A 12,609-nucleotide genomic window follows, 5' to 3' on the forward strand; every position below is an offset into this window, starting at 1 on the left:
TTTTCATCATGTGGTCTGGAATACCGTGAGCTGTGAATTTTCCTTTTCCTTTTTGAGTAAAGAACAATACGCTTTCGAATTCCATGGAAAAATCCCGTTTCAAGTAGATGATCCTGTATGTACACACACAGAGAGAGAGAGAGAGAGAGAGAGAGAGAGAGAGATAATCTAGATGGGGTAAAATACAAGTTTTCACTCTGATCAAATTACAGAGTTAAACTTGTTTTGGAATTACGGCTCCAGAAGAGTTCAAGGGTGTTCTTTGTTTGTTGTTTTCAAAGCAGCATCCTGTTCTGGAATAGCAGTATATCCCGTTTGGTGTATTGTCCCAAGGTGAAGTCACGTGGAATTACAGGCATTTATACAACTTTGATCTCAAAAGAAATTCTCCTCTCCCATGCCATGTTGGGATAACGGTGTTTGTTTTCTCTGTAACATGAACGGATCCCAGTAAAAAAAAAATGGCCATGGCAGAGGTCTAGAGGTATACCCAACTGCGTCTCTGTACAGTCTAATTTTCTAACCTTTGTTCTTTTGTTCTTAGCTCTAAAAACAACCCTTTTAACCATGTGATCACAGCTTTCATGAATCTAATTCTTTCCATCATGCGTATATCGCAAAACGCCACTTCAGCCCATCAGACTTCCACTCTTTTTATGCATTCATCCGATCCCACTCTTTTCACTCCGTTCATCTCTTTCTCTCTCTCAACACACACCCACCTTTTCTGGGTTACGCATGGTACTCGAAATTTTTTGAGATCGGGGGATTCTGATTCCCGCTCGTCTCCTTCCTTTTCCTCCTCGAGTACAATTCCTTCTTCATCTTCTGTGGCTTCAGAAACGATCAGACAGCTCAATCTTTATTCTCTCTCTGAGAGAGGGGAATCTCTCGCCTTGTTATAAATACCCATTATGACCGAAGACTTCTCTCACTGCATCACAGCCACCTTCGGTTACTGAAGTCCCCCTCGTTTCCCTCCCTCCTGTGATTATCTTCACCCTCCCTCTTTAATGGCCTCCCGTTCAGCTGCCTCTTCCTGGACTCCGAAGCAGAACAAATCGTTCGAGAGGGCCTTGGCGGTGTATGACAAGGAAACTCCCGACCGCTGGAAGAACGTGGCTGCAATGGTAGGAGGCAAGACTGCGGAGGAAGTCAAGCGTCACTATGAGCTCCTCATGGAGGACCTTAGGTCCATTGAGTCGGGCCATGTGCCCTTCCCTAACTATAGGTCCTCCATCAAGGACACCAGGGGAAGGGCTACTGCTGGCTTGACAGATGAGGACTACAGGTGACAATTGCATTGATATATATGTGTGTTTATGTTTAGTCCTCTCTGTAGCTATCCTTTTTGAACTGATAATTGCGTGAGTTAGCGTATTCTTCTTTTTTACATGATCACTTCACATTTTTCATGGATGCCCAAATTGTTATTTAGTCTTTTCCTCTGTTCCTCTGCAGGCTGCTGATGCATTTGAAGTTGCAGCGTCAATGAGCTGTTGATAACAGGGAAGATGGCCTTAGCTTTTGTTCAGTACCATATGGGTATCTGTATATGGCCTTCTTCCTCGCTGCCTAGTGTGCTTTAGTTTATGTGGTGTGGATTGTGCTTGAATATATCATAGAAGGGGAGTTTCTTCTTCCATGTTCTATGAGTACTTATATAACATGAAGGCACATGAAACTTCAAAGTATATTATAAAGATAATACTATAAAAGAAATCTGCTCATGGATGCCTAGGAAGCTTTTCGGCATTCATTATTATATGTATAATCTGTGGGTTCTACACTTGATCGTCTGTTGGCTAACACCTCTCTACGTCTCTCTCTATCTCTTACACATGCACAAACACGCGTCGCCAAATTCTGCAATTTAATTCTCACCGCCACACAAGCAGCGTGAAGTGTTTCCTTATGTGGTTAATTACCTTCTTTTCGCGATTGAAGCGTCCATCTCGAATGGACACGGTAGCACTCTCTTCTCTGTTTGTTACTTTGCTGCTTTCTTTCGCTGTTTCTGTTGATCCACCGCCCAGAGGGCATTGCGGCTCCAGGTGGGCACTCCGCTGCGAACTGGATAAGGCGCTGCATCAATCAATCTTGATCATTGACAAGACATTACATGTGACTTAAAATTGTGTACAGAAACATCGTTTCTTTCCACTTCCCTCTCTCCCTCTCTTTTAACGTATATGTATATATTTCTCAACTGCTACGGTCTTAACATCTATCTATGACTTCTTTTTTCTTTGCTTAGTGTACTATTTTTTTGTTCTTACCGAACTTTAATATATTAATATCTGAACCATGGAAGATGGGACTGTAGAATAGGCAATCTTGCTTAACTGCATACTGCTCTGATCTCAACCTTGAGTAGTGAAGATCCATTGACAGGAAAAAAAGATACTGAAGAATTAGCGAGTCGTAATTCGTCAACGGAAAAAAGATGAGAATGGGAATGAAGAATGAATTACGATCTCATATTAGACTAAAATTTAATATGGTTCATCAATTAGAAGTTAATGTGGTTCAAAAAAAGCTCCTAGCCCTTATTTTGTTTGACCTACACCCTTGTCAAATCCAAACTTCTGCCACAAAAATAGAGAACTTTAGTTTCTTAGTTGGATGAAGCTAACGCTAAAAAAAATGTCATTTTCTGTGAATCACACTATTAGACACAATTCACTTTTTGTGCGTGCTTCAATTTTATAATGGTATCCCACCTGCCTACATGTGGCTCTAGTTTCAGTCAGCTAGCATTCATCGTCTTCCATGACTACAGAAAGTATCCAACTGGGTGTCTGAAAATGTGTAAAATTTTAGCCTCCGAAGTCTTTGGGGCATGGAAACATCCCAGGCCACTTAGTTTGTTCCCATGAGAGCCACAGAAAGTAGCCAGCTTTTAGTAGAATTCGAAAACAGATCTTATGATACTCTGTAAAAGGCGGAATCTTGGAGAGAGAGAGAGAGAGAACTTTTCTTTCATGCCTGGCTCCTTGCCGCAATTGCGATCAAGTGTATATAGCCTGGTGGCTTGCTTTTTGTGGTTCCTCGGCAATATGGACAAGCTAGAACTTTCCATGACTCTGTTATATTCTTTGGTCCCACTTCTCTTTTCATGAATGGTACATCCATATATATACATCGCACACACAGGGATTTCCTTGTGTTCTTTCTTATCAGCATCTCCTCTTTCAATCCTCAACATGCAAGATTTACCTGATTTTTGGAAGATTAAAAGATGCTACGTGCGAAACCTGTTAGTGTAAGTGGCTGAATCATGATATAATTTGCACCAACAATGATTCTGCTGCGACTGATTTCCTTTACTCTTTCAGTTGATCACACCCCCATTGATAAGGTCGGCTTGGACCCAAGTTCACATTTTATTATAAAGCATATAATTGAATAATTTTCCCATTGATAATGGTTGTTCAGTTAGCAAGAATCTGTGTTCAAATAGTTGGAAAATTGTTACCCACGAGAAGAATTTCACAAATTTGTAAAAAATAAATGGCTGCAATTTTTTTGCATGTGAATAAATCATAATGTGGAAGAAGGAGATTGCCCAAGGCAATGCACAAAAGTTTGAATTTTGGATGCCGTAGCCGTTCAAAATGAACATCGATTACACAAGCAAACATGATAAACCTAGGTCGGCGGAGCTTCACAGCAGGCAAACTTCTTTATGAATGGCCGAAGGAACCCGTTCAGAAATGATGGACTCAAGAAGCTCTACCATAGCCCAAGCTTTGCTATTGAATAAGCTAGAATTTGATTATTGAAATCTATCCTTAAATTTTGTCTTAAGAAAGCCAACTGTATCACTTCTTTGACATGTAAATCAATTATTAAATTATCTTAATCCAACATCATATTCTGTTCTTAAAATCAGCTAATGCTGTGACCCTTTATCTGGCTTTTTTCTAATATTGTAGTAGTTGATTCAAAGATCGAGATACATGGATAAGGCACCAAAAATTACCATAAGAGAATCGATCTTATTGGTTGCCCTCGTCATCCATTGATTGGCTGATGATGATCTGTGTGTGAGGGTAAGTCTGATATATTCTTGCTATATTGACATACTCTGCCATTTTAAAGCAGAGTTTGGTGAAATCACATGGAAGTTCTTTGAAATCTAGAAGAGATAATATGTATGGCTGGCTGCCATAGTGCTCTGTATCAGTTCTAATTCAGCGCACAAAAAAATAAATTGATTGAGAAAGAGTGCGATATCAGTAATAAAACTACCTGATCGACGGTGATAATAAGAAGAATCGAGCAGCGGAGATTGGCCCAGGTGGCTCCTTAGATGTGATTCATGGGGCGGCACCAGCTGCAAGGCAATGTCTGAGCATGCTCAAATAATCGTTGCCAGAAGACCTGTTGTGAACGATGGATTAATGGACAAACTCCGGTGCTGTTATTTTCTTTCCTTTCGATGGACAAGATCCGCTCTTCCCGCAGATTGTCCAATCCAACTAATTCTAGATAACTTGTTTTAACTATGCGAAATGATGACAAGAAGTTCAAAAGAATAGCAAGGATATATAGTTGTTTACAGTCAATCTTCATGCTCTGTAAGCCCCAAAGTCTCGACTGGCAAACAACAAAACTGAGCCAAAAGAAATAATAAAGCCAAACCAACGAAACACAGATGGATGGCAATAGTAAAAGCTGAATTCGAATTCATTCAACTGAACAAAATAAACAGAGAACACATATAAACTCTGGGAGCTTGAGGTGAACTCCAACCCCAGAAATCACCCCCCCAAACAGAACATCACATGGCAAAAACAGAAATACTAGAAAAAAAAGCAGATGGCTCTTCTAAATCTTTGCACTTCATGAGCTTTTCAGACTGCTCACGATTGGAATGACGATGACCAAGATCAAGATGAGTAGCAGGATGATCCCAATGCACATCCACTTCCTGCTGCTCCTCTGGTACTCCTTCGCCGCCTTCAGATTCTTGGTCCCGTCCTTGACGTAGTTCGACGCGTTCATAACATGATGCTCAATGTCATCCATCTGCTCCCCTTGAGCTTCGACCATTACAGCCGTATCAAGGAACACCTGGTGCAGCTCCAGCAGGTTCTTCTCTATCTCCTTGGCCGCGTCGTGCCGGTCCTGTATCTCATACACCGTGGCTAGCACCTTCCCCCTCCCCTGTTCCTCAATTGCCTTCTGCAGGAACGTCTCGCTCTCTCCCGTTGAGATTATCTTCTCGATCACGTCCTCGTCCGCCTGCTCCCCTGTCGCCGTGAAGTACCTCCGAACCACAGTCTCCCGGTACTCGGCCATGATCTTCTGCCTAAGTTCCTGAAAGTCCATCATCAATTCTTTTAGCTTCTTCCTCAGCCCATTGGTGACCGATATCCGGGTTCGGTCGACCGGCGTCCCCTCCTTGTAGCCAGAGAGCCTCCTGTTGGCCAGGTTCTCACGGTCGAGATCTTCAAGCTTCGACCGGATGGTCCTCGCCTTCTTCAGCACCGCCGTAATATCAGAATTGATTCGGCTCCGCAAGGATTTGAGGGATTCTGGTTTGTGGGCAAGCTTGGTTTCGTCGTTAGCATCTTGTAAGCGGCCGAGAAGGCCATCGATCGCTTCCATCTCTTCCTTTATGACGCCAACCTCTTCAAAGAAGCGGAGGAGGTTCTCGTCCTGGACGGCCATCTCCAGATCAGGGCCCGCTTCGAGGTCTTTCATGGCCTCCTTCTTCAGATCTACATAGCTAAGGAAAGATTTGGTCATCAAATCGTTCATCTTTCCTTTTCTTGCTTTCACTTCCACCGATCTTGCCTGGTTGGTCAGTGACGATCGTCTTCTTGCTTCCTTTCTTTGTCTCGGAACAGGAGATAAGACACCACTCCCTGGAATTTGTTGCTCTGCAGAAGGGAGAAGGCCACCTATGGGGAACTATAGGGAAGGGAGTCGGGCTCTACCAACGGTCACATTTTCGTGTAGCCGTTGGAGGGTTGGAGCCACCTGAGATTTTTCAAATTCGATCACCAAAATGACAAAAACATCCTTCTGAGACAACCGACGGAATTTTGCCTTTTGTGTGAGAATACGATTGTCATTTCTCTAGTAATAAGGGCGTCCGACTCCGCTACTAGCCGTTGGACGAGTAGACGAACCAGGGGCGCGCCGCGCTCGACGTAGCGGCAATCTGGATCCGTTGATCTGAACAACGGACGGTGTAGAGTGTCCTGTATTATCAAAAAGAAAATACTCCTAGAAATTGAATGGAGACTGCCGGCTTCTGCCGTCGTGCCATTTAGATGACGGCTTTTAGGATTCTCTGACGCTCTTTGTGCCGTGACAAAAAAAAAAAAAATCTTCGAATTATTTAAATCTGTCACAAATTCTATGGCCAAAATATTGCGTAGGGGAAAAGAAAATTAAGACTACAGGGGCTTTTGCTGTGTCTCGAAAATATTCTGAGATTTTCGTTTTTATGATATTTTTATAAATATGGAGACGATTTTCATTTTTTTTTCTTTCATTTTTCCATCTGCTAAAAGATTATTTGTGTTGTCCATCTTTGTAAGATGGATGATTGTGAAAAAAAATTATAATTTTTTTTTTTATTTAATATCATATCTTCTTTTTCCCTTTATTTTTCTTTAAACTATCTATCTTGGAATCATCAATAGCGAAAATGAGTCCTTATGAGTCGAGCATTTAAGCTTATAGTAGGTACCAAGTGATGGATAGCACAACCAGTTGGGTTGAGTGGCGTGACGTAGACACTCTTCACTTCAGTTCTTCGCTTCCTTTCATGATTTCATCTTCTCTCTTGCGTGTTATATGCATGGGCAAAGTAACATTTAGGGCACTTTGAGCCACAAATTTATTGATTTTAGATATTGATGTTTTCAACAATTTGCTCCTTTGTATATTATAGTGCCCTTAAAGGGTTATTTAGCAATGAGAATAATGTTATTGCATCGAAACAATGTTTTATAATATTTCATGAAATTATTCTATATTTTTTAAATAAAAAATCAAAACAAATTCATGAAACATTAACCGAATAACCCCTAAAAACGTAAAATTTCTTGAATTAGTGCCTCCCCGTCTGTAACTCCATTGAAGCTACTGACAATGACATCACCGTTTTATAAACCTAAGTTTGTGATTGGATCCGGCCCGCTGCCACCATAACTGATTCAAGCATGGGCCGAGCCAAGGTATGGCCCGCATGGACTCTGGCCCCGCCTCAAAATTTTAAAAAAAAATCACTTGTTCAATATAAAAATTTTGAAAAATTAAATTTAGGCCGAGTTAAAATTTAGAAACTTTAATTAGGTAGTCCTCCTTGTGAAAAAAATTTGGCTTTGCCCCTAGATTCAAACACCAGCAAATAAAAATGGTGGAAGATATTTTCCATCCAAATCTCAACAACTGATGGATCTATACCAGCAAATAAGAATGGTGGAAGATATTTCCCATCTGAATCTCAACAACTGATGGATCTATCCACAAGAGACGAGATAGGGAGGTAGAGAGAGCAGGTAGGTAGGTTTGAAAAAGATGTGAACGGTGGAACTAGGGAAATAAAAGACTTGCTGGTTTTCTCAAAAAGAAACCATGTCCAATTTTTTGTTATATAACAAAAACATGCCTCAATAAAAATTTATTTCATTTAAATGGGCAGCAAGAAATTGAAACTTTAAGTTTGTGGTTGTTACATCTCTAAAAATTGGATGTTTCGGTAAGATAATATTTTTAAAAAATATAAAAATGTTTTAATAATAAAAGGATAACAAACTTCCCCACATAGGTTTTTTAGTTTATTTATTTGACCTAGTTTTTGCTTATAATTTTAACTGGAACCATTTTTTTTTCCAAATTCTTAGTAAAAGGTTATAAATTATAATCTAGTAGAGACTACAAGAGACTTTCCCTCTATAACGTCAAAAATGAAGTAAAAAAGCCTAACGTCTTACAAAAGGACAAAAATACCCTTATAGGGAACCACTTAACATGGAAATGAGCTTCATGAAACAAGGGCATGAAGTAAACTTCGGTAACTCGTTTTGTCTTCTTTATTTTAATAATTTGTAATCTGCCACTTAAAACTGTAAAATATATGATATAACAATGAAAAATAATATTGAAAATATCACAGCCAAGATCTTCTGTTTTCCAAGTAATCAAAGTTTACTTCAAGCTCTTAATCTACCCGTTTCTATAGAAGTTCTGGTTTCTATTAAAAAAAACCACAAAATGTGGTTCGTTCTCTGACATTATTGGCAAATGATAAGCCTAAAATAAGAACTTCTTAAACTTATCTGCTTGGCTGTGGGTGCTGAGGGACGCGGATCATCTGAGCTCAACACTATTCCACCTTATGACTTTCAACGGTGATATCTTCTTAAGATGGCTTCGACGAGCATAGTTCAAAGGGTTGGGCTGGGACTTGCTATGCGGCACGTCTCCAATGTAATCTGTGGCGTTTTATGCTTTTGTCACAAGTTGAAGCATGTGGATATCTCATCGCTTGATAATAATAAACTCCTGGTACAAAGAAGAAAAAGGGCTTGGGCTTTAGCTTGGTGGGTCGGATTAATCCTCCTGCTCACTCAATATGTTCTTAAAACATGATAGGTAAACGTCAATTCACATTTACCTCGGCAAAATGAACTAATCAATATGTTACAATGACTCTAAAACTGCGTTGGAAACTTGATCTCATCATCAAAAGATTCAAAACCAGCTTTTTTTCAACTAGTTTTCATCCTGAATGTTTGGCTTTACATCTTTCAAATGAGCCATGTTAAATGGTTTCGATCGCCGGCGGTGAACCAACGTTTTCCAAATGGATCTGGATGGGGCAGATGGAAGTGGTAGGGTCGGAAACCGGACGAGGGAGGGAAGGGGGGAGCCCATGGAATCCATATTGGCTTTCGGAGTTCCACGTCGTCCGCATGCTATTGGCGTCCGGATAGACTCCCCCTCCACCTCTCATTGCGCGGCTGGAGGGAAGCCGGATAATGTTGGGTTGGTACTTCGGATAACGAGTGTTTGTAAGAGTTTTTCGTGGTCTTTTCGCTTCATCGCCCCTTCTCTCTATATAGCCCTCACCGTAATTCGCCACATTTTATCCTCTCTCTCTCTCTGCTATGTCGCTCCTGTGAGTTCTGATCATATTAGTGGAGGAAAAATCCAATTCACTGCCATCTCCCCTAAAGAGACCAAATTCCAGGTTGGTCTTTGATTATTTTCTGTTTCTTGCTTCTTTTGATATTATTCCCCTGATTTTGTTCTTTCTCCGAGGTGTGTTGTTCTATCATCCTTTGTTTGCTGCTTCTTCGTATACCTTTGATTTTGGCAAGCTGTATTGAGAAAATCTTATTGAGAACAAGGCTCCATGATCTGAGACGTGAGCTACTCCGAGTTTGGTCCTTGAGAATTGAGAGGGCTAACATTCCAACAAAACAATAAAGACCCAATAGATTTCTAATCATGGTTCTTGTGGTTTACAAATTGTTGGCCTCTGCCCACCCAGAAGAAAGTTATGTTTTGTCTTGTAACTTTGATGTTCAGTCTTATGAGATTAACAACTGCCGCTATTCTGTTGATTTCTGGTTGCCTGCTTCTAGAACTTTGGGTTTTCCCACTGAAGTTCCATGTGTGGTGTTTGTGGGATTAATTGCTAACATGCCTTTTCTTTTGATTAGATGAGTATCTTGAATAAATCCATCCCTCCTCATCCGTCACGTACTGTGGTGTCATCCCAAACTGCCACCCAAATTAGAAGAAAGATGTCAGTCACTGCTAGTGGTCATTCTTCAAGTGAGTCCTGCCGCAAAAGAACGCAGCTCGGTGCAAAACATCCAAGACATGGTGGTCTTTTGGAGTTCGTTGATGATGATGCTGTCAAATTATCCGGTTTGTTCAGAGAAGAGACGCCCTGCAACTTCGTCCCCGACCAAATTGCAGATGTCGATCCGGAGAAGACATTCAGGACAGTGCCAGATGATGCAGTATTTGGACCCTTTACGCTAGGCTTTATGCGCTCAGTGATGGAGAATGAATCAATCAGCATGATCAAGGATAGAACGGCAAGCCTAGACATCTCTGGAACAGATTCTGCAGCCAATACCCTTGTTGTGAGTGTATCCTCTGCTGTGAAGTTGCAGCACAATCAGATGGATCAGATTGCAAAGAAGATGCAGAGTCTAACTGGTGCTACTCATGTCAGTCTTAAGAACACTATTGACACGTCTCTAATTGCCGGTTTTGTTATTAGCTACGAGAAGGGAGGGTCTCATGTTATTGATCTCAGTGTGAAGGGTCAATTAGATCAGCTGGTGGCTCATATTGAATCAAATGATCAGAGAAATGCAAGCAATACTGAAAGTTATATCTTCATGAACAGGGGAAGCTAGTTGGCCACCCCTAGATGCGGTTGTACCCATAAACCTAAGTAGCCTGCAGAATTTTGTCTTAACTACCATGTTTCGGCAAGAGAAGCATGCAATTTTGTCTTGTTATTTACCGGCAGAGTGAATAGCAAGACTTCGGCAATAAGGGATCTTCTAAGAAACCCGAAAGCTAAAAATTCCATACATCATGTATGAATGATGTTTTATATTACTGAAAGCAAGAAAATGCTTGTCCATTGGACAGCTTTACTGTCTATATACTTTTGTAGATCTTGTAGTTATAATCTCAAATGTACACTATTGGTATTTGATCAGTTGAACTCTCTCTCTCTCTCTCTTTGTCTCTCTTTCTCTCTCTCTCTCTCTCTCTCTCTCTCTCTCTCTCTCTCTCTCTCTCCTTTCTTTTTTTGCCGTTTTGTACTTGGTGACAGTTTGTTGCTCATTTTATTAATGCGTTTTGCATATTATCGGCTCTCTCTCTTCATGCATGCATGCATACAGGAACAAGCATTAGCTGCTGAAGATTGAGATCTCAATTATTTGCAAGTTGATTGGTTGATGGCAGGAGCTTAGTTCACCCGCCTGGGGGTCAGAATTAAGACCTTCAAGTTGGAGGAGGTAAACATTTGACACTCGGTTGTATCTACTTGAATAATCTGGTACGGGTCTGCCTAACCCAGCGTTCCTTCTTCCCAAAATGCAAAAGAAAAGAGCCATTTTGGTTTATCTTATGCCATTAGAAATCCTAATGTCAAGCCTTTTGGCATGCACAGTCGCTTTTGTCAGTTATTAGAAAGGTCAGCAGGGAACTAGGAATCAAATGACTGCACTGAACTTATTCAAGCCATTGTCATCTCTGAAGTCAACCAGTTGCAACGGACAGGATTTAGGAGACAAAACAGACCCTGGTGAAACTTGTGCTTTGTTTCAGGTTTGTAGTTTTATTCTGAACAAATCATTTGTTGACAGGAGGCCTCAGAAGTCAAATATAACAAAAAATTTATCTGGACTGCATTTGGTAATCTTTCATAATGAATAGGCCAATTTGGCGTTAGCATGAAGCCACAAGAATCACGTTATCTCCACAGAAATGGAAAAATGAAAAGCATTAAGGATCTTGAGGCTCAAAAAATTCAAAACTCGACAGTTGAAGCGTAAGAGCTTTAACCATCTTAACCAAGGGATCCTGGCCTCAAATCCAAGCCACATACAGTTGTTGATGTGTAATAATAAGTACCACAATTTTCTGGTGAAAAACATGATCTGGAATAGCAGATTATGATTTCCAGCAGAGAATTTCAATACTCAACTCTGCTCTAAAGGCAAAGACTTATTTGCTATATACTGACGATGGATTGGCCTGAACTCTGCCCATTGGTTCTTACGGCCAACAGATTATGATCCCAACCAATTGGGGCCCTTACAGTTCCTCTCCAGCTAGTCTCTGACTGTTACAATTTGACGCAATCTAAAGCTTATCAAGATTTGACTGCTTAATTATGTTTCCTCATCATCTTGCCACATTTTTTTGAATCGGCAGTACTTCTTCATAGTCAATTTCTCTTTTGAAGAGCACCGTGACCCACTCAATGGAGAAAGCAAGCATGAGCTTGTTCCAATCGGCAATTTTAGTTGAACCATGTGCATTTGTTTCTTTCTTTTCTTCTTCTCAAATATCACTTCCTAACAACAATAGAATATTTTTTTCTAACTTTTATAATAGATGTCAAAACCTCATGGTCTTGCTTAAATTCTAGTAAGAGAAAATAACAACTATAGACCTTCTTATGGAGATGCACCAGTGCAAGAAGTTCCACATTTTCAGCAGCTTTCTTGTAATACGTTCATTAGATGTTATTCTTGCCATTAGCCCCATGTGTCATGTACTTATCTAGACTGTCAGAAACCCTTTAGTTTGTGAAGACAATTACAGGGACTGATAGATGCGAAATTTCACAGCCTAGGACTACCAAATGCACTCAACGAGAATTAAAGAAGACCCACAAGGGAAAAAAATCAGCATATGAAATGTGAATGTATCAAACAATTGCAAGATACATGTGCAGTAGGCATCTTCACATAAACTGTAATTCAACCGACAGACAGCCTTCACCTGGGCTCTTTCTTCTTGAGCATTGAGAAAATATATCAAGAAACCTAAAAACCTTAAACCAAAGCAATTTAACGTTTGGGTATTAATTTTATTTAT

General features: G+C 40.4%; 3 protein-coding genes across 3 annotated transcripts; 2 read left to right on the forward strand and 1 right to left on the reverse strand.

Annotated features, from left to right (window-relative positions):
• The first annotated feature begins 733 nt into the window (after positions 1-733).
• LOC116261842 (protein RADIALIS-like 3) lies at positions 734-1,765 on the forward strand. Its single transcript, XM_031640735.2, has 2 exons — positions 734-1,291; positions 1,462-1,765. The coding sequence occupies exons 1-2, from the start codon at positions 1,014-1,016 to the stop codon at positions 1,493-1,495; spliced, it is 312 nt and encodes a 103-aa protein (XP_031496595.1). The 5' UTR covers positions 734-1,013; the 3' UTR covers positions 1,496-1,765.
• Positions 1,766-4,665: 2,900 nt separating this feature from the next.
• Positions 4,666-5,904, reverse strand: LOC116261841 (syntaxin-related protein KNOLLE-like). Its single transcript, XM_031640734.2, has one exon. It carries the CDS (start codon positions 5,767-5,769, stop codon positions 4,849-4,851), a length of 921 nt encoding a protein of 306 aa, XP_031496594.1. The 5' UTR covers positions 5,770-5,904; the 3' UTR covers positions 4,666-4,848.
• Positions 5,905-8,882: 2,978 nt separating this feature from the next.
• Positions 8,883-10,746, forward strand: LOC116261989 (ATP synthase delta chain, chloroplastic-like). The gene is made up of 2 exons (XM_031640961.2): positions 8,883-9,217; positions 9,693-10,746. The coding sequence occupies exons 1-2, from the start codon at positions 8,900-8,902 to the stop codon at positions 10,401-10,403; spliced, it is 1,029 nt and encodes a 342-aa protein (XP_031496821.2). The 5' UTR covers positions 8,883-8,899; the 3' UTR covers positions 10,404-10,746.
• The last annotated feature ends 1,863 nt before the right edge of the window (positions 10,747-12,609 follow it).

Source organism: Nymphaea colorata, chromosome 10, assembly GCF_008831285.2.
Source record: "Nymphaea colorata isolate Beijing-Zhang1983 chromosome 10, ASM883128v2, whole genome shotgun sequence".
Taxonomy (NCBI): domain Eukaryota; kingdom Viridiplantae; phylum Streptophyta; class Magnoliopsida; order Nymphaeales; family Nymphaeaceae; genus Nymphaea; species Nymphaea colorata.

Coding starts and splice junctions, on each gene's coding strand:
- LOC116261842 (XM_031640735.2), top strand. CDS start 1,014: ATGGCCTCCCGTTCAGCTGCCTCTTCCTGGACTCCGAAGCAGAACAAA. Junction 1,292..1,461: donor TTGACAGATGAGGACTACAG/GTGACAATTGCA, acceptor GTTCCTCTGCAG/GCTGCTGATGCATTTGAAGT.
- LOC116261841 (XM_031640734.2), bottom strand. CDS start 5,769: ATGAACGATTTGATGACCAAATCTTTCCTTAGCTATGTAGATCTGAAG.
- LOC116261989 (XM_031640961.2), top strand. CDS start 8,900: ATGGAATCCATATTGGCTTTCGGAGTTCCACGTCGTCCGCATGCTATT. Junction 9,218..9,692: donor CTAAAGAGACCAAATTCCAG/GTTGGTCTTTGA, acceptor TCTTTTGATTAG/ATGAGTATCTTGAATAAATC.